The 17,338-nt window shown below is 39.5% G+C and overlaps 2 protein-coding genes across 9 annotated transcripts; one reads left to right on the top strand and one right to left on the bottom strand.

Annotated features, from left to right (window-relative positions):
• Positions 1-769: 769 nt before the first annotated feature.
• On the bottom strand, positions 770-10,470 carry LOC121900034 (galectin-3-binding protein B-like). Of its 4 annotated transcripts, none has more exons than XM_042415924.1 (6): positions 10,106-10,470; positions 5,627-5,701; positions 4,789-4,980; positions 4,446-4,586; positions 2,383-2,659; positions 770-2,255 (listed from the first exon to the last, which is right to left on the bottom strand). In XM_042415924.1, the coding sequence occupies exons 1-6, from the start codon at positions 10,125-10,127 to the stop codon at positions 1,214-1,216; spliced, it is 1,749 nt and encodes a 582-aa protein (XP_042271858.1). In that variant the 5' UTR covers positions 10,128-10,470; the 3' UTR covers positions 770-1,213. The 4 variants fall into 4 exon arrangements, with proteins under 4 accessions (XP_042271858.1, XP_042271861.1, XP_042271860.1 ...); XM_042415927.1 differs by lacking the exon at positions 10,106-10,470 and adding an exon at positions 7,728-9,745; XM_042415926.1 differs by lacking the exon at positions 10,106-10,470 and adding an exon at positions 5,886-6,586.
• On the top strand, positions 9,587-17,297 carry hnrnpm (heterogeneous nuclear ribonucleoprotein M). Of its 5 annotated transcripts, XM_042415919.1 has the most exons (16): positions 9,589-9,826; positions 10,782-10,963; positions 12,607-12,659; positions 13,361-13,368; positions 13,481-13,574; positions 13,658-13,906; positions 14,097-14,250; positions 14,367-14,416; positions 14,512-14,569; positions 15,086-15,202; positions 15,290-15,337; positions 15,567-15,635; positions 15,740-15,841; positions 15,968-16,554; positions 16,661-16,712; positions 16,822-17,297. In XM_042415919.1, exons 1-16 carry the CDS (start codon positions 9,747-9,749, stop codon positions 16,983-16,985), a joined length of 2,067 nt encoding a protein of 688 aa, XP_042271853.1. In that variant the 5' UTR covers positions 9,589-9,746; the 3' UTR covers positions 16,986-17,297. The 5 variants fall into 5 exon arrangements, with proteins under 5 accessions (XP_042271856.1, XP_042271854.1, XP_042271855.1 ...); XM_042415920.1 differs by lacking the exon at positions 15,290-15,337 and having other exon boundaries at positions 9,588-9,826; XM_042415921.1 differs by lacking the exon at positions 15,740-15,841 and having other exon boundaries at positions 9,588-9,826.
• Positions 17,298-17,338: the final 41 nt, after the last annotated feature.

The following is a 17,338-nucleotide window of genomic DNA, read 5'->3' as shown; positions in this document are numbered from 1 at the left end:
ACAAACCATAAATATTAACAAACAAAATTACTACTGTGTTTTTAACAACTTATTTACTGAGTGATACACGTTGATTTAGAACAGGTTTCAGCTCTCATTCTCAAGAAACTAGGTTGAACATTTACATCAATGCATATAGGTTTCACCCAAATTATAGTAAGATTAATAAGATAAAAGTCCTCATTCCTCCATTATGCTTCAATCAAGGAAACTAAACAGCATCTCCGTACTACGATGAAGTGTGGTAAAGTTTAAAGTTATTACTAATTATTAAAATTACTGGGTGTGATGGTGCTATACATCAAGGAAGTGTATCATCAATATATTTATGTTTTAGAAGTTGGAAATCAGGCCCACAAGAAAATTGGGGATGCTGTTTTTTTAAAAAAAAAAAAAAAAAAAACTATGCCACAAAATTATGGAATTTTCTATCAAAACATATCAGAGAGGCCAACTCTGTAGCTAGTTTTAAAAAAATCATACTCTGTTGTTAATTACCATTTGTTGTTTTATCAACCTTTTATCATTTTTGTTTGTTTTATTTATTTGTTTGTTTTTTTTGTTTCTTTCTTCTTCTTATCTGTTTTTATTGATCTGTGATTTGATTTCGTCCTGATATTCTGACTTTGTCATTTGCATGTAAAGCACTTTGAGCTGCAATCCTTGTATGAAATGTGCTATAGCTACAAATAATCTTCTTCTTATTATTATTAATGTTAAAATTGAAAGAAAGTAAGTGAGAGATACAGACATTGATACAAGACATAAAAACAGTCAAACTTGTCCTTTATGTTTTTGTCTTGGAGAAGTGACAGAATGAGGAGAAATAGAGATACAGACACTGATACTGACATAAAACAGTCAAACATGTCCTTTCTTTAACATGTTTATGATTAATTGGTTTATTATGATCTTTTTTTTCTCTCAGATAATTAATGGCATGCAGAATAACATCAAGGACACAACAAGACAACATTTTGGTAACACCTTTTCTCTAGCCATGAATACTGTGAATACAGTGACAAATGATATCCAAGCAGTATCTGAAGGGATGTTATATGGCAAGGGTTAGGATGATCAACCTGGATAACTTGAAATTGTCATAAGATTGTAAGATTAATAGAGTTGACAGTGTCATGAAACTAAAAAGAAATTACACATTTGCTATTTCTCTATCCTGCATACTTTCTGTGGTTCCCAGAGGAAACCAGAACTACCCTGTAAAGTACTGAGGACGTACCACCACTTGGTATGAGAACCGGTTTGAGTGGCATGGATAGACTTGTCCTGCACTGCTGTTTGTTGGAACAAATGCCATATTCTCACCATTAACAACTTTGAAATTCTCAACGTGGAACACGTACTTGCCTTCACACAAAACAACGAGCCTGTTGCTGTAAAGAATACGACTCTCCATCTCTCTGGGTAATGCACTTTGCTTATCCTGAATCTTTAAACTGACAGCTGGCAGAGAAAGGCAAGTGACACTTCCTCTTAAGCAGTCTGCTTCAGTTAAATATAAATTTGCTTTCCAGGTTATGCTATGTAAGGCAAAATAGGCACTGTTATGCACAGGGGTTTGGAAATCACTGTTAAGTCTAACAAAGTTCTGGCTGTTAAAAGTGTAGAATCCATAATCATTGTGGGCTTTGATGGCTCTGTTTTCAAAAGTAAAACTCCATGGATTACCAGTGTAAATCCTAGACGTGTAAGCATTCAGATTTCTTGCCACGTCATCATGCAGCATCCCAAAAGGCAGGGCATTAAAATGAAAACCTGCTAACTTGTTTGTCTGGTATTGTGAGCCATTAAGGTTGTACAAGTCCTCAGCTGGTATCATAGGGAAACGGATGAGTTCTAAAAGGCTCTCAGGAATAGATGTGCTTCCTTGGGCTGTGGCCCATCCCTCCAGCCCCTTAAGGATGTAGGTCTCATTGGACACAACAAGATCTGAGCGAGACAGAAGAGCATTGACCATATCCAGCGTAAGATTCGTCCAGGCTGGGGAGTGGATCAGCGCCTCAAAGTTCCAAGCCAAATAGCGAAGACAGCTTTGCTGCAATGCCTCATCGCCTGTACGGAGTGCATACTCATAGAAGCTCTTTTGACCCTGGAAAGTGGGATCCTCTGGGAGAAATGAGCTGAAGAGTTTTGTTGTCTCATTCTGAAGTTGTTTCAGACCCCAGTCAGATGCCATCTTGTGAATACACTGAGCAGAGGATAGTGTGATGTTGATCTGTCGTGTGTAAATGTATCTAGAATTTAAACATTTTTATTAGTATGCTTTGATTTACATCAAGTTTTGGTAGAATTTTGCAACATCACATAGGTTTATCTGGTAACAAAGAGGTGGTAATTTCAAGACACATTGGTAACATTCACCTTACAAACATGGTGGCGTATTGACTGCAGTCAGCAGTGACATTAATGCTGAGTGTGGACTCTGCTTGTGTGACTTCAAAGAATGAGTTCAGAGAAAGAATGAGCTTGTGGGCACAGATTGTCTCCACAGTGTTGTTGTCCACCACCACTGCAATGTCCAAGTCACAGTCACGTCCACTGTTGAACAGCTCCCCCAACTGATACGAGAGGCTAGTATTTTGGTTCAAACAATACCTCTGATCAGCCACAGGTGTAGTTTGTGTTGTCTGTAAAGGAGCTAAATTTAGGAAGAGTGACATGGTTAGTATTTTACTTGCACACCAGTATTCTTATTGTTGGATTGTTATTCCATTGTTGTAACTTGTATTTCTTGTCTCACACATTTTCAACCTAACTTGGCCAGTGCTTTCTTTGTAACCATATACCATGTGTGAAAATCAATATTGTTTTCACACACACACACAAACAGAGTGTGTGTGTGTGTGTGTGTGTGTGAGAGAGAGAGAGAGAGAGAGAGAGAGAGTTAAGATTAGATCAAACCCTGAGCATAACTGAAAGAAATCTATATCTCTGTGCTATTTATATACCCCCAGTAGATTCTCCTTATTTTAAAGATTTTTGAAAATCTCCATTCAGAAATTGCCAATTTCTAGGCCCAAGGATGAACAGGAACTGAACCTGATGTCAACGACTCACATGTGTTTGATCAGTCTCCCATTTTTACCACACAACCCATCACCTATCGGAACAACCTTGACTCTGAAATAAGTCAAAGTGGCAGGGGGGGTAGTGCATTTCTGTCGGGCATCAGGCCTGTACATAGTTAACGGTAGGTTCAGAGGAGACTCTTTAGGGAGATTCACATACTCCTCAGCTCTTAGGTCTAGTGCAGTAGACTATGCAGTCACTGACATGGACCTCTCCACTATCAGTGCATTCACTATCACAGCAATTCCCCCTTTCAGACCACAACCAAATAAATGTGTTCTTTAAACTCTCAGGTCAAATGAATGACACAAAAACAGTTATTCTGTGGTGTTCTAAATAAAAGAATGCTTCTGGACAGATTTATTTAGATCTGACTTGATCTTTGACTACTGCCTTTCTACCCTCTTCTCAAGAGGGTTTGTGAATGGTGCGTTGCCTGGTCACTCTAAATATTGCTGTCACAAGGAATTGTAGGACAGAATTATCTCCTTTCCTTTTGTAAAGGATGGTCAAGTGTAATCTATGCCAAAGGAGATTAAAAAGAAAGCACTGAAGCACCTTTCCTTAGCATTCAGAGAATTCAACCAGCTCTTATCATGGCTGCCACTTAGATACTTCTGGGTCATTTCACTCAGTTAAGACCCTTCCTAAGAAAAAATGTCTATGTTACTGTAGCCTGTGAAATAGCAGGGGACCATAATTTACAATATTAACATCATGCTGTATTGAAGAAGACTTGAAACCAGCGATTGAGACCATAAACTCATTAGGAAAGTGGTTACTGACATAATAAATCAAGTGAGAAGTAGGGTCATTTTCTCAGAGACTTCTATACAATCGGACTTCTTTTTGCAACCAGTGGAGTCGCCCCCTGCTGGCCATTAGAAAGAATGCACTTCACTTTTCAGACCCGGAGCTACCGGCTTGGTTAGAACTGGGCCCTGGCAGTAAATATGAATAAAACTAATGTCATGATTTCTCAAAAACGCCACAGATGTCAAGAGAGAAAAAAAAAAACTAGTTTGCCATAAATAATCATATTACTGAACAAAGTATGAGTTATACCTACCTTGGTACGGGGTCCACTCAGTCATCATAAATTAACCTTTTGGGACAAACATCCAACAGAATCTTTACATGCTGAATTCTGCAGATACATTTTACATGTACACAGAAAAACACCAACAAATGCATGTCTCCGTTCCAAATCCCTCCAAACTCAATAGCTGAGCCCAGTAGAGAGAGAGAGAGAGAGAGAGAGAGAGAGAGAGAGAGAGAGAGAGAGAGAGAGAGAGAGAGAGAGAGAGAGAGAGAGAATGCATCTGATTTCCTTCTAAACCTTTAATAAGTCTTACCTGTTTTACATTTAACACCAGCATCTTCATCGTGAAAACAGTCATTGCTCCCCCATCCGCTGAACATACATTGGGCAAGGCTTGTCTCAGTCCCATCACACTCTAAATCATCCATCCAAATTCTGCCTAAAACACCAGTCTCTAAAGCAAGCAACATAAGAATTGTAATCACAACTTCAGAAGAAGATGATTTGATTCCCTCTGATTGTCTCATCATACGGGATTTCCTCATAAAGTAGTAATGTCAACATCATTCGTTGTTATTATTTGGCACATTTACCATAGTTTATGCTCAATTCTGCCTTGATTTTCAAAGCACCACAGTCTACCAGAGCTTTATTACCTTCTCCAAAGTAACTTGAATTCACAGCTTCTATTGCAGCAGAGAAACCGAGCTGGCGACACACCACGTTAGCTGCGTTAAGTCCCCAGCCGTCATCACACACAGTCCCCCATTCTTCTTCATGATAGATCATCACACGGCCCTCAGAGGTAACACTACCATCAACCAGCTTAACATCGCCTTCCTTATATCCTGAAGAAATGCAACACAAATTACACAAACATGATGTAATGAACAAATTCTGTCACTCCATGTCCAATCATTGTTACAAAAATATACAGACAACCATTTAGCTCAGTAAAACCTGCTTTTGCAAAAGTTTACTTTTCATATCATAAAACTTTTTTGTTGTAAATTATGATTTTGTGTGGCTCACATAATCTCAACGAGTTAGATTACACTGTAGTGTAATAGCCACCAGTGGTTAAAAAGTAAAAACTGTATCTATAATAAACACTGAAATATACTGAGGTGGAGGAGTAAAAATCTACTCAAGTAAAAATAAAAATGAGCTTAAATGGTTCTGAAACCAAATTTAAAATAGCCTCACATTAAGGTGAGCAATGTTTTTTTATCCATGTAACAGAACAAGCCAACCTGAACTCAAACCAAATCCCTTTTGTCTCATGGTTTTGCAAGACTTTGGTGAACAGACACAATGAAGAAATAGTTTAATTGTGAAGTTTTTTGGGGAAAAAATAAATTGCTGTCATGTTGACTATGCCATTAAAGTTATCTTGTAATTACCTATGAAGTTGTTTGAATTTAACATGTGCTTAAACATCAGGAACAGTGACACAATAGTACGAAGGAACTAGAGCTCAAACAAGTCACTCACCTGCACACAGGCTGACACTCAGCAAAAGAACACAGAGTGATAAGATAACCCCCTTCTTCATTTTGATTGCAAATACTGGGGAAGAAAGGGAAAACAATGAGTCCCAAAGTAATAGACATTTTATTGAGAATCCAAATTTCCTCTGAAATAACGCATGAGAATGGTACTGATGGATATGCACATTACAGCAGAGGGTGTTATGCTCATGTGTCTCCCTGACATGCTGCCACTCTCTGAGTGGCTCTCTTCCTCTCTCTACCTGTATATGTCTGTCTGATATGTGAGTGGAGACAGGTCTGCTGGAGTCAGAGCAGAGCCACACCAGCTGCACCTCATCTCAATAATGAAGACCTCTATAAATACTCAGCCCTGCCACTTCCACTCTGCTGGATTGTAGACTCTGCTACGTTTATTATGCTTCAAGCCACTTCTCATGCATTTATCCTGTTGTTGCCTGCTTTCCCCTGCCTAACCCTGCCTCCTGTTCCCGATAGTTCTGTTTCCTCTGGCTCCAGCCCCTCATCTCATCTCGTCAGCCCTGCTTCCCTGCCCTGGACCCCTGCTCTTTCCAGCTTCCAGCCCAGTCCTGAGCCCCTGGTTCCTAGTTTCCAGCCCAAACCTCAGCCTGTCTCCTAGTTAGGTGCCCAAGCCCCAGCCCCAGTCTCCCAGTCACCAGCCCAAGCTTCCTGCATTCCCCTTCCTCAGCCTTGAAAATAAATGCTTTATTTCTATTATATATCTGTTTCCTTCCCTTGAGTGTCTGCACTTGGGTTCACCTACTCTGTCTCACATAACAGAGGGGAGGATAATGTAAGAAACAATTGCATTTACAAATTATTTACATCTAGTATCATGCTGTTACTTAATTTTTCTTTGTTCAAGGAAAGAATAACCAATAACACCAGAAGATGCAGAATATGTAATTGCACAACTGCAGAATTCTTATGCAATTTTCTATCTATCCACACACAATAAGGAGAGGATCTATGTCATTTGAGTTGACCTGGATTTGTTTGTGAAAGTCCAAAGTCCAAAAGAGTCCACTGAATATTTGATGTTTTTACTGAGCTATTTGTCATTGACCAATCAGGTACCTAAAAGGTAAATATTTAGTTTTTGGTCAATGTCCAGCAGACAAGTAAACATTTCAACAGATATATTTGATTTGATTTGATAAACTTTGTCTCAGAATGTATAAAAACAAGCATGAATACAAACAAAAAACAATAAAAATCAATAGAATTTAACATAAGAAACAAACTCTCGGAAGAAGCAGGAGGAAGTTAATACTTCCTGCCCCCTTTCTAATGCTCAATTCATAAACCTACATAATATATTTAGTGTTTATCACATATCCGCATACTTTATAAGAAAAACAAAAACAACAACAGATATGGAGAGCATCTCTAACTACAATATATTACAGAAGAACTTAAGGGTGTAGAAATATATTGGTGCTCTCAGAAGACCTAGCTAGCCTTGTTGCGGTGTGTGATCCAAGGACGTCTCTTTATAGAAAGGGGGTCTGGAAGCTGACTGAAATGTTTTCAGATGTCATCCTCTGAAATCACTGGGCATATGTTGATCTGTCTACAGGCACCTGGTACTTATTCACCCTTTATTAACTGTAGGAACGCAACATCCCATCTCTCAAGATTTGGTTCAGTATATGGATCAAAATATGCTGCATACAAAATTTAATACTAAACACAATTGGTTTCTTAAAATTTGAAAAAATAGACAAATTTCTCTTTTGCATGAAACCAAAGAAAAAGACAAACTATTCATTTTATAGGCCTATATAAGAATTCCTTCAACCAATTTCAGGCCAAGGTGGGTCTCAAGAGGGATCTACTGGATCCAATAACATATTTTGTTTAGTTTTAGTTTTGTTAATAATCCACACTTTAGGCCATTTCATTCTTCATCTTCTTCATGATTACACACTTTTTTCTTTACTACAATTTTACCAACAGAAAAAAAAGAAAAATATCAAGACAACAAACTAAAATAATTGTCAACAGATTGTATCACACTAAACATAACTTATGAACAGATTCCTGTAAGGCACCCCAAACACTGGCTGATTTGTGTTTCTTACCTTAGGTTGGCCACTGCTTTCTCTCAGGCTGCATAGACAGGGCAGTTGGGTTATGTATGAACCATAGACTGTATGGTATTAACTAGTTGTTGGGTCCACCCTCTACATTGATAGAAATCACGGCTAGTGGGCTGAGCCTGCTCGCAACTCATCACTCCATCCTCTTAAAGTCCCCCTCCATGCAAAAAGGTGTTTTTCTTTTTGTTCCTGTATTTGAGTGTTTGAGCTTCACAGAATGATGAGAGTTTGACACTTAAAGGCTGTTTTCACATTCATCTGCTGAAGGTGGAAAGTTTCTATGTGGTCACTGAAATTCTAAGTTAAAGTAGTAGTGATTTGTGACATCACAACCATTTTTGAAGCTGATCCTGGTCCAATATGCAACTTACTCAAGTGTGATGAGGAAACTAGAAGCCTCCAGTGAACATAGCTACAGCGAGAATGAACTTTTCAGTGAGGTAGGAGACATCCTGTGGCATTTAATGTGCCATTTAAATGGAAAAAATATTTACATATTCACAGATTCTGGATTTTTAAAGAGAGAGAAGGAGATATAACTTAAGAATTTCTAACTAGGTAAGTGAACTTTTTGTGGAAAAACCATATCAGACACAAATTGTTATTCAAAGAAGAATATTTGTATATGTCTTAAAGGAGCTTAATATCTGCATTTTGTGTATGACTGTCAGTAACTAACAGTAACAGTAACATATCTCTAATTATTACATACAACTACATTGTAGTTTTGACTAGTTATTCTCAGTTATTCTCAAAATTGTGTCATCATAATTTGGTCCATTTTACAGCTAGCCTATTCTAAAGCATTGATCACAGCACACAGCCTCAGCAGATGGAGTTGCCAGGTTGACATGGAAATGTAGATGTTCTTTAGCTTCTGTGATGATCTGAGTGAAACTAAATAGGCTATATGGCCTATATGTATATCCATAAATGCTAAATGCAAGATGAACATAGTAAAACAGTGGCCATCAGACTAACAATAAATTGGCCTGTTCATGATACTATCAAAAACAATTCCAAGCAGACATATGGTGCTTATAGCAGTAAAACAGTATCCAGACTAACAATAAGTAGGCCTATTTGAATCATCATAAAAACAGATCTGTAGTCTTTGCATTTTCACTAAGATAGCATTACATGCCTCAATCTGGTGATTTATCACTATAGAACTACCATACATATCAGACGTCTGTCATTTAGAGCCTATTTGAGTCAGTGAGAGAAATTACACTGCCTTGATTTTGCTATCTCAACACAGTTTGGCTCATAGATAGTAGCTAAGGGCAATCCTGAGACACTCATGCAATTTCTCATTGGTCATGGAACAACCATAGACTGTAAAAAAAAAAAAACCGGGAACAACTTGCCCTTGTTTTGATGGCATTCATATGAGAAAAGCTAGACTCACAAGTGTAAGTGGATCCAAACATTGTCAGTATTAGCAAGGCCACTTTCCTTATTGTGGGGTACTGATATTGGCTATCATGGTTAGACCAAAAGTCTACTGCACCCTCAGACTGTTGTTTTAGGTCTTACTTACTTAGTCTTACGTTTTAGATATCTAAAATTGAATTTCGACTATTATCAGGCTAGTTGGATATCCAAAAGATAAGACATTTTTAAATGGACTGAATCATATCTGTGACCAAACAATCTTTCAATTAGGTTCACTTAAATAAAGTATTTTGTTTATTTGAATATCTACATCCCGGGCACAGATGTTCCCAAAATCCTTTTTTTGCACCGCGATTACCTTTATTTTTGAATATAAACACCGGATGTAGACCTTTCTTGCTGGCTATAAAACTCACACATCACATCCGCCTTAGCAGATTGCTCTCTCCGCCATTTTTACCCGCTGGTGTCGCACTACTAATCAGTGTGCAGGCATTACAGACAGCAGTAAGTTGTTGGTTTTAAGTACATTTTGAAGGCGCTCAAGTCTTTATTATCTACGGAGAGAAATTTCATTGGGCAAGACAATAACCGTGTCAGAAGATGTCCAACGAGCAGGCCGAAAACACCTCCGAGAAAGCAGGCACGCAGCCACCGCCGCCGCCGCAGCAGCAGCAGCAGCAGTAAGTCCATTCATCCAGGTTCCTTTGTTAGCGCTTACCAGCTAATGTTAGTTAGCTTGTTAGCCGTGATGGTCCTGATTCACAGGAATGTCGCACCAGATGGTAAACCGTCCAATAGTTCTAACTATCCTTGTAAGGCGTATATTAACGACCTTAATATGTTATATGTGTATGTTTGCGTGTGCATATATATATACATATATTATTAATTGCATTGTATACGCGGGAATATGCGTTCACCAACTGTTAGATGGCGTGTCTTGGGGCCCGACTACTTACCGGATAGGTTAATCGCAGTCATTTTACGTAACAAAGCAGTGTAACGTTAGCGGTTCACTTAGCTACCTGATAATTTTAAATAACTAACTGACCTATGTTTTCTCTTCGTTTGCAAAATTATTATAGACAGTAAACTAAACAATGCAGTTATTACTTAACATTAGGCCCACTGTGTCCAGGAGAGCGGCCTTGCCATGCGGCTTTAGTGCGATTGTCTCGCCTGCAAGCTGTTTTCCGCTATTTTTTAACTGTCTTTTTTAATCATATCGTAATGGTTTTAGAAGCATCACTAAGTTGTGATTTTAAATTTAACATTTAAGAGGTTTCTAGCATGATCAGATTCAATTGAACCATTCACGCTTCTATTGGTATTAAGTTACAGCAGTGGCCTCATTCAGGTCTCTCTTAAATAGGTAGACAAGTGATTAACAACGGCAGCCTGTAATGTGTTAATGTGAATTCAGTAGTTATAATATGTACTAGCAAATGTAGGAATTTCACTCACATCTTTTAAGGGTTATCAGTAACTTTACCTGTATCTTAGCTTTAGAATAGACTTTCAGAATCTAATCATGTAATCATTACTTGTGAAAGCATGTTGATATGCTTGAATGATGAGTTGTTTTCTAAAAAACAAAACAAGAAAACAAACTGATCAACTAATCTCTTCTCACAGGGAAGTGAATGGGAAAGCCAAGCATGATTCCATCTCCAGCAGAAAGGAGAGGCCCCAGAAGAGAGGTGGAGGCGGGCGCTATGAACCCTATGGAAATGTGAACAAAAGATACCGTGTTTTTGTCAGCAACATCCCATATGATGTGAAATGGCAAGCCCTCAAAGACCTGATGAAAGAAAAAGGTAAGGTGATGAAAGAGAGAGGTAAGGTGTCTATAGAAGAGGGACTCAGTCAGCTTTGGACAGGACAAAAAAAAGATGCAGCACCCAGGGTCATTTTGTTTGACCCTTGCAACTTTTAAAGGCTTTTGGGAATTTGTTCAGGGACTTATTGTGCACAATGTTGCTTGAGATCTTGTATGGGAGATACATGGAAGTAAAGGTTTGGAACAGGTCCCTCTTATTTGTCTGGTCAACTAATGAGTTGCTGCAGAGTGCTGTGAACCTGGATGTTAGACTATATTTGAGATTACCAAAACCCTTTTGTGGTTTTTATTTTTGTGAAGTGGATGTTGTACATGGTTCACAAATGTGAAAAATCCAATGGCTTGGCATCATGAGCGGCAAAATGAGGTGCTTTCCACCCCAAGAAACGCATGAAAGAATATACAGTACACTACTGTAGTGACATGATTTTGCCCATAAACAAGGAACATCTTGCTCTGTTGCAATATACAATTAAAGGTAAAACATGAGCTTTCATGATTTTCATTATAAAAATGTTGAAGGCGAGTGAAAACTAATTTGTGATGCAGCAACTTTGATTTTTTTTTTCAGCAGAGGTTAGCCTTAAGTTCATTCTCCCATGTACAATACGGATTTTAATGCTGCTACTGTGAAAATAGTTGTTTAGCATGGGGATTTGAAAAGCTAGGTGTATCAGAATCAATGCACAAAATTGGTATTTGCTTTAAGGTAAAGCATGTGTTAAGAAGGGTACAATCCTCTTTTCAGAAGGAGTGCCTGGTACTCGTTTTATGACAACTGACTGTGGAGTTAAATTGCATTTTCTTTTTTAGGTGTGACCTTGACAAGCAAAAGTTTTCTCAGCAGATCTCCACTTTGTGCCAAACAGAGATGTGTGTTGGGATTTCTTTGGGGTACAGGTCTACAAAATGAAGCAACTTCTTATGCACTGTCCTTGTCTCTAGAGGTTTGGTCACTGATGTCCATTCGTTGAACAGATTCGTGATCTGGAAAGAAGGCGTGGCAGTGGTCGACGCTGAATCAAAATTTTGATATTGTGCGTCTCAGAAACGGGTCCACTTTTAAGAACATGTTTTTGTAGATAGAGAAGTTCCTGTCCCCCAATAACTTTACCGTAATTAAGGCTACGACTAGTTTCCTAGGTTTCCTCTAAGGCTCAGCTGATAGGCTTATGGATTGATGTATTATCCTGAGGTTTAAAATGGCAAAGTATGCACAGGTTTGCAATGAAATGGGCTGAGGCATTGAACGGGCTTTGCCGACTTGAAATCATTTGGTCAATTATCTTCAAGTAGAAGGTGGTTTTTACTGCATTATTTCCAAATGGAAAGGCTGATGGCCATTTAAACAGTTGTTGTCCTCAGTCTATTGCTTTTGGTGCTTCGGGAGAATTCCAACAAGGACAGGGTAAGAAGTCTTTATTTTTTTAAAAAGAGACGAGCTTGCTTTTTGTAGACCTGTACCATATTGTGCTGCTGCTGAGGTGCTGGGGGAAGGCTCAGGACTGGCAGTCTGAGCTCACTGTCACCGGCTGCCCTACTTGTTTCTGCTCTAAACCCCCATTGTTCTCTCGGCTTCTCTCCCCTTGGTGTGTGTCGTCTCTGGAATCTGATTTGTAGTGGGTGAGGTAACGTACGTGGAACACTTAATGGACGCAGAAGGCAAATCGAGGGTAAGTGCAAATACATACAAATAAAACATGAATAATCCTAGACAAACCTGTGTTTGTCAGCTTTGGTTTCTTTTTTTCATTGTTGGGGAATTGTTCAGATTCAGAAACCTGATGGAGTGTGTGAGATGGTGACATGCCGGAGGTGTGATCTATTTGGTGTCGCCTGTGGCACTGACTTGAGGTCATTCAAGGGTTGATGCTCTCATAACAGGACTTCAGTTTTCTGTGCAGCCAATCCTGTGGGATTGCAGTAGCTGACAATGTCCCTTTTGGTTGCTGGATTTGCTCCTTATGAACTAAAGGGGTGTAGCCTGCAAGAGGTTGTTTTAGGACTGTTAGATGGTTGTTAAATATAACACTTTGTGCAGGACGTCTTTACTGGAATAGTTACCTCCAATATCTAATCCTATTTCACTGTGGATTTTCTGCCTTTTGGATGTTGGAAAATATTAATAATCAGCACATTGCATTGTGTTTAGTGATGTGAGATCTTAATATTGTAATTTTATTGGGAAGCACAGAGTTGTGGACAAGGCTTGTAAGCTTGTGATGAACTTTTTGATTGTGCATGAAATTCTAATTTTTATATATATATATTTTTTTCTCTAATAAAATATCTTATTATAACCATGGCTTTTACTAATTTAAATTATCCTTCACTCCTTTGGTCCGGCCTGTTCTGTTGTCTTCAATCAACAAAGGGTTGTGCGTAAGTAACTTTTGTCTTTTATCCATCCCAATAGTTTGCCAGTGCTTGTCAGAATTGGTTCTTACTAGAAATAGGAGTTTTGATTATTCTGACTAGAAATATGTTCTATCAGTGTTGTTGAGTTTAGGACTGAAGAGCTAATGAAGAAAGCAGTGGAGAAGGTCAACAAGCACAATCTCAATGGACGACCCCTGAAAGTGAAAGAGGTAGGCCCCCAAAAAATGACTAATTTTGCCCAACACACGAAATGTTAGTTGTGCAATATCTAAGTTTTCTTGCTTTTTGATAGGATCCCGATGGTGTCATTGCTCAGAGGGAAATCAACAAGGGGCAAGGTGGTGGAGGCCCTCCAGGGGGCCATGGAGGAATGGGAGGTATGGGTGGAATGGATCGCATGAACATGGATAGGATGGGCCCTGGACCAAATGGCCCCATGGTCAATATCCCTCCCAGCCTGATGAGCAACCCCAACATCCCCAATGAGATCATCCATGGTCTGCAGGCTGGCAGGATTGGCAGCACTGTCTTTGTTGCTAATGTGAGACTTCCAGATATCCCCCATTGTTTTTATATTAAAAAACAAATCTATTGATATGGAAAGAAAAAGCTGCAAATGCATATGAATAATTTTTTTATAAATCAACACACTAAATTGATGTCTGACTTGTCTTTTGTAGTGCTGCTCATGATTTTAAAGTAACTTTCTCAAATTGTTCTTGTGCCTACAGCTTGACTACAAAGTTGGCTGGAAGAAGCTGAAAGAAGTGTTCAGCATGGCAGGCATGGTGGTGAGGGCTGACATTCTTGAGGACAAGGACGGAAAGAGCAGAGGCATGGGCACAGTAACATTCGATATGCCCCTTGAAGCAGTCCAAGCTGTCTGTATCCTTCTGAAAAAATGTTGGTTTGGAATACTTTCACGCATAAAATGTTGATTTAGTATAATTGCATTTTTTTTTCAAGATGTCTGTGGTACACTTTCCTTAACGGTTTCACAGCCATGTTCAATGGGCAGCTGTTGTTCAACAGGGTCATGCATGTCAAACTGGTAAGTTGCCTAAACCTCACTGTATATGTCCCCTCAGAACATAACATGTTATGGTTTTGGGCAGAGTCTGAATGCCTTTTATGTGCCCTTTTCAGGATGAGAAATCCTTGCCCAAAGATTTTGGACCACCTGACAGAGCTGCTGCTCTTCCTCGTAAGTATAAACCTTCATCAGTATAAAAACATCCAAACATAGATAAATCGACTAAAATGGCAGAAGTGTACTGCATATTTAAGATCATATAGATGACTTTAATGGGTCCTAGGTCATTATTCACAGCCACATACAGTGGTGCTTGAAAGTTTGTGATGGGTTCACATACTTTTGTCTCAATTATGTAAGAATGGATCATTTTTCTCAAATAAATAAGTAATGTTTTTGTTTAATTGGGTCCCTTTTTATTTTGTTTTAGGACTAGGTGTGAAAATCATGTTTTACGTCTAACTTTTATTAATTTATGCAAGAATACAGAAAATTCTAAAGGGTTCACAAATTTTCAAGCAGCACTGTACTTTGCTTACTGTACAACCACATTATCCTATGCCAGTTGAACAGTTTGTCAGGAGTCACAAGGGCCTCTCTGATTTCCAAATTGAACATATTTCTATGGACACAAGACATTTCCTATGTACACAACATTTTAATATTGAACCCTATTTCTCTGCCCAGGTGGCCTGAGCGGTGTTGGTTTGGGCTTAGGGCCTGGTGGCCAGCCTATTGATGCTGGCCAACTCAACAGAGGTGGTGGAGGTGCAGGTGGTGGAATGGGCAACATGGGCCCCGGAGGTAACTAGCTCCAGTGGTTTTTGTTATTTTCCTCCTTAACACAAGATGCCAATGAAATCAGTGGCTGACTTCTCTTCTCACTTGTAGGAATGGATGGAATGGGCTTTGGAAATATGGGAGGCCGTATGGGAGGAGGTATATATCAGAATTTATCAAGTGACTGTGGGCATACATTTACCTCAACTGTTGTAGTAAAACTCAACACTTAATAAAGTTAGATCTTTTTATATAGCATATCCATTCCCTTTCTGAGTTGACAGAATCACATTTAACAACTGAGATTAATTGAAACAGCACTTTTTGATACTCATTAAATGATCAGATTTCCATGTTGTCTCTAAGACTTTCTTCTCCTTTGTTCTAGGAATGGACAACTTTGGAGGAATGAACAACATGGATCGCTATGGTTCTTCAGGGATGGGCAGAATGAACGGTAAGGAGACGTTTTGAGGCATGTTAAGCATTCCAAAGCAAGCGTGGAGCACTCACGTTTGTTTAGCTGGATGTTTCTAATGGTTTCATCTCTTGCATTGTCAGAGATGGACCGTGGGATTGGTGGTGCTTTTGACAGGGAGTTTGGTCGAAATGAAATGGGCATGTCTCGCAATAATTTTGGAGACTCGTTTGAAAGAGGAATGGGTTAGTATTCTCAGGATTTTGTCTGCAATCCCTCTCCCCCAACTCCCCTGAGCTGTAATGAGTATCACATCTTATCAGACTGTTGGCGTGACCTTCTCCCCCCCCCTTTTTTTCCCCCTCAAATAGGAAACTCCCTGGGCATGGACCGCATGAGTTCTGGAATGGATCGTCTAGGAGCAAGCATGGATCGCATGGCAGGGATGGACCGGATGGGAATGGACAGGATGGACCGCGTGTCTGATCTGGACAGGCTGGGTTCTGGGTTTGACCGGATGGGCTCGGGGATGGACCGGCTGGGGCCCAGTATGGACAGGCTTGGACCCGGCCTGGACCGTATGAGCTCCAGCATGGACCGCCTAGGCCCAGCTGGGTTTGACCGCTTGGGCCAGTCTGGTTTGGACCGCATGGGTGCTGGTCTGGACTTTAGCTCCCCAATGGGTATGGATCGCATGGGCAACACCGGGCTTGACAGAATGGCCAGCAGCTTTGACCGCATGGGCTCCGCTGGAGGTCTCGATCGCTTCCCGTCCGGTGGCCTCGACCGCATGAGCTCTGGAATGGACCGGATGGGATCCGGAGGTGTTGGTCAGTTTGATCGTTCTGCAGACTTGGATCGTGGATTTGGTGGCAATTCCTTTGGAGGAGCTGGAGCTGGAGGGCCCGGAACCGGAGGAGGCAATGTCAGGAAGGGATGCCAGATCTTTGTCAGAAATGTAAGTGTTTCATGTACAGTGTAGTTGGGCTTAATTTGTTTGATCAGCATCTACTCATACAGTATGATTTCGATACATTTTTTTTAAATGGGTTTTTGTCTTTCAGCTGCCCTTTGACTTCACCTGGAAGATGCTGAAGGATACCTTCAATACATGTGGTAAGAGTCATCATGATAACCATAGTCTGTAAATATAAATCAGAAGTGACTTGTGGCTGTTTGTTTTAAAGATGACTTTTCTAACATATGCACTTATGTCGTTCCATAGGCATGGTTCAGTACGCCGATATTAAGATGGAGAACGGCAAGTCCAAAGGCTGTGGTGTGGTTCGCTTTGACAACCCTGAAACCGCTGAGCGCGCCTGCCGGACCATGAATGGCTATCGGCTGAATGGAAGAGAGATTGATGTTAGGATTGATAGGAATGCATAAGTTATTTGTTTGTGTTGCATTTGATATTTCATTTAGTCCCTGATCCAAATTTCCCTTCAAACATATTGATATTCTATTCACATTTCACATGGTTTGTTAGATATTTGTAACAGTGAAAACGTTGTTTTTAGTTAGTAATTTGTAACAGTGAAAGTGTTTTAGTTCTTGCTAAAATTTTACTTTTTTTCTTTTTTCTTTTTATTTTTTTAGAGACCAAATTTTAATTTTTTTTTTTTTTTTTTTTCTGTCTTGCTTCACCTGTCATTGCCTTTGTTCTATAAGGTTTTGATAAATAAACCTCAATAACAAATCTCTTGTTGGTTGTTTGTGTGTTATTGCATTGCATGTCAATA

The sequence above is a fragment of the Thunnus maccoyii genome, chromosome 7 (assembly GCF_910596095.1).
Source record: "Thunnus maccoyii chromosome 7, fThuMac1.1, whole genome shotgun sequence".
Classification (NCBI taxonomy): domain Eukaryota; kingdom Metazoa; phylum Chordata; class Actinopteri; order Scombriformes; family Scombridae; genus Thunnus; species Thunnus maccoyii.
Note: the sequence above shows the minus strand (reverse complement) of the source record. Positions and strands in the feature narration are given on the sequence as shown.

Coding starts and splice junctions, on each gene's coding strand:
- hnrnpm (XM_042415919.1), top strand. CDS start 9,747: ATGTCCAACGAGCAGGCCGAAAACACCTCCGAGAAAGCAGGCACGCAG. Junction 10,964..12,606: donor AGACCTGATGAAAGAAAAAG/GTAAGGTGATGA, acceptor TCTGATTTGTAG/TGGGTGAGGTAACGTACGTG. Junction 16,713..16,821: donor GGATACCTTCAATACATGTG/GTAAGAGTCATC, acceptor GTCGTTCCATAG/GCATGGTTCAGTACGCCGAT.
- LOC121900034 (XM_042415924.1), bottom strand. CDS start 10,127: ATGACTGCGATTAACCTATCCG. Junction 2,660..4,445: donor TGGTGTTAAATGTAAAACAG/GTAAGACTTATT, acceptor TCCTAAATTTAG/CTCCTTTACAGACAACACAA. Junction 2,256..2,382: donor TACGCCACCATGTTTGTAAG/GTGAATGTTACC, acceptor TTTAAATTCTAG/ATACATTTACACACGACAGA.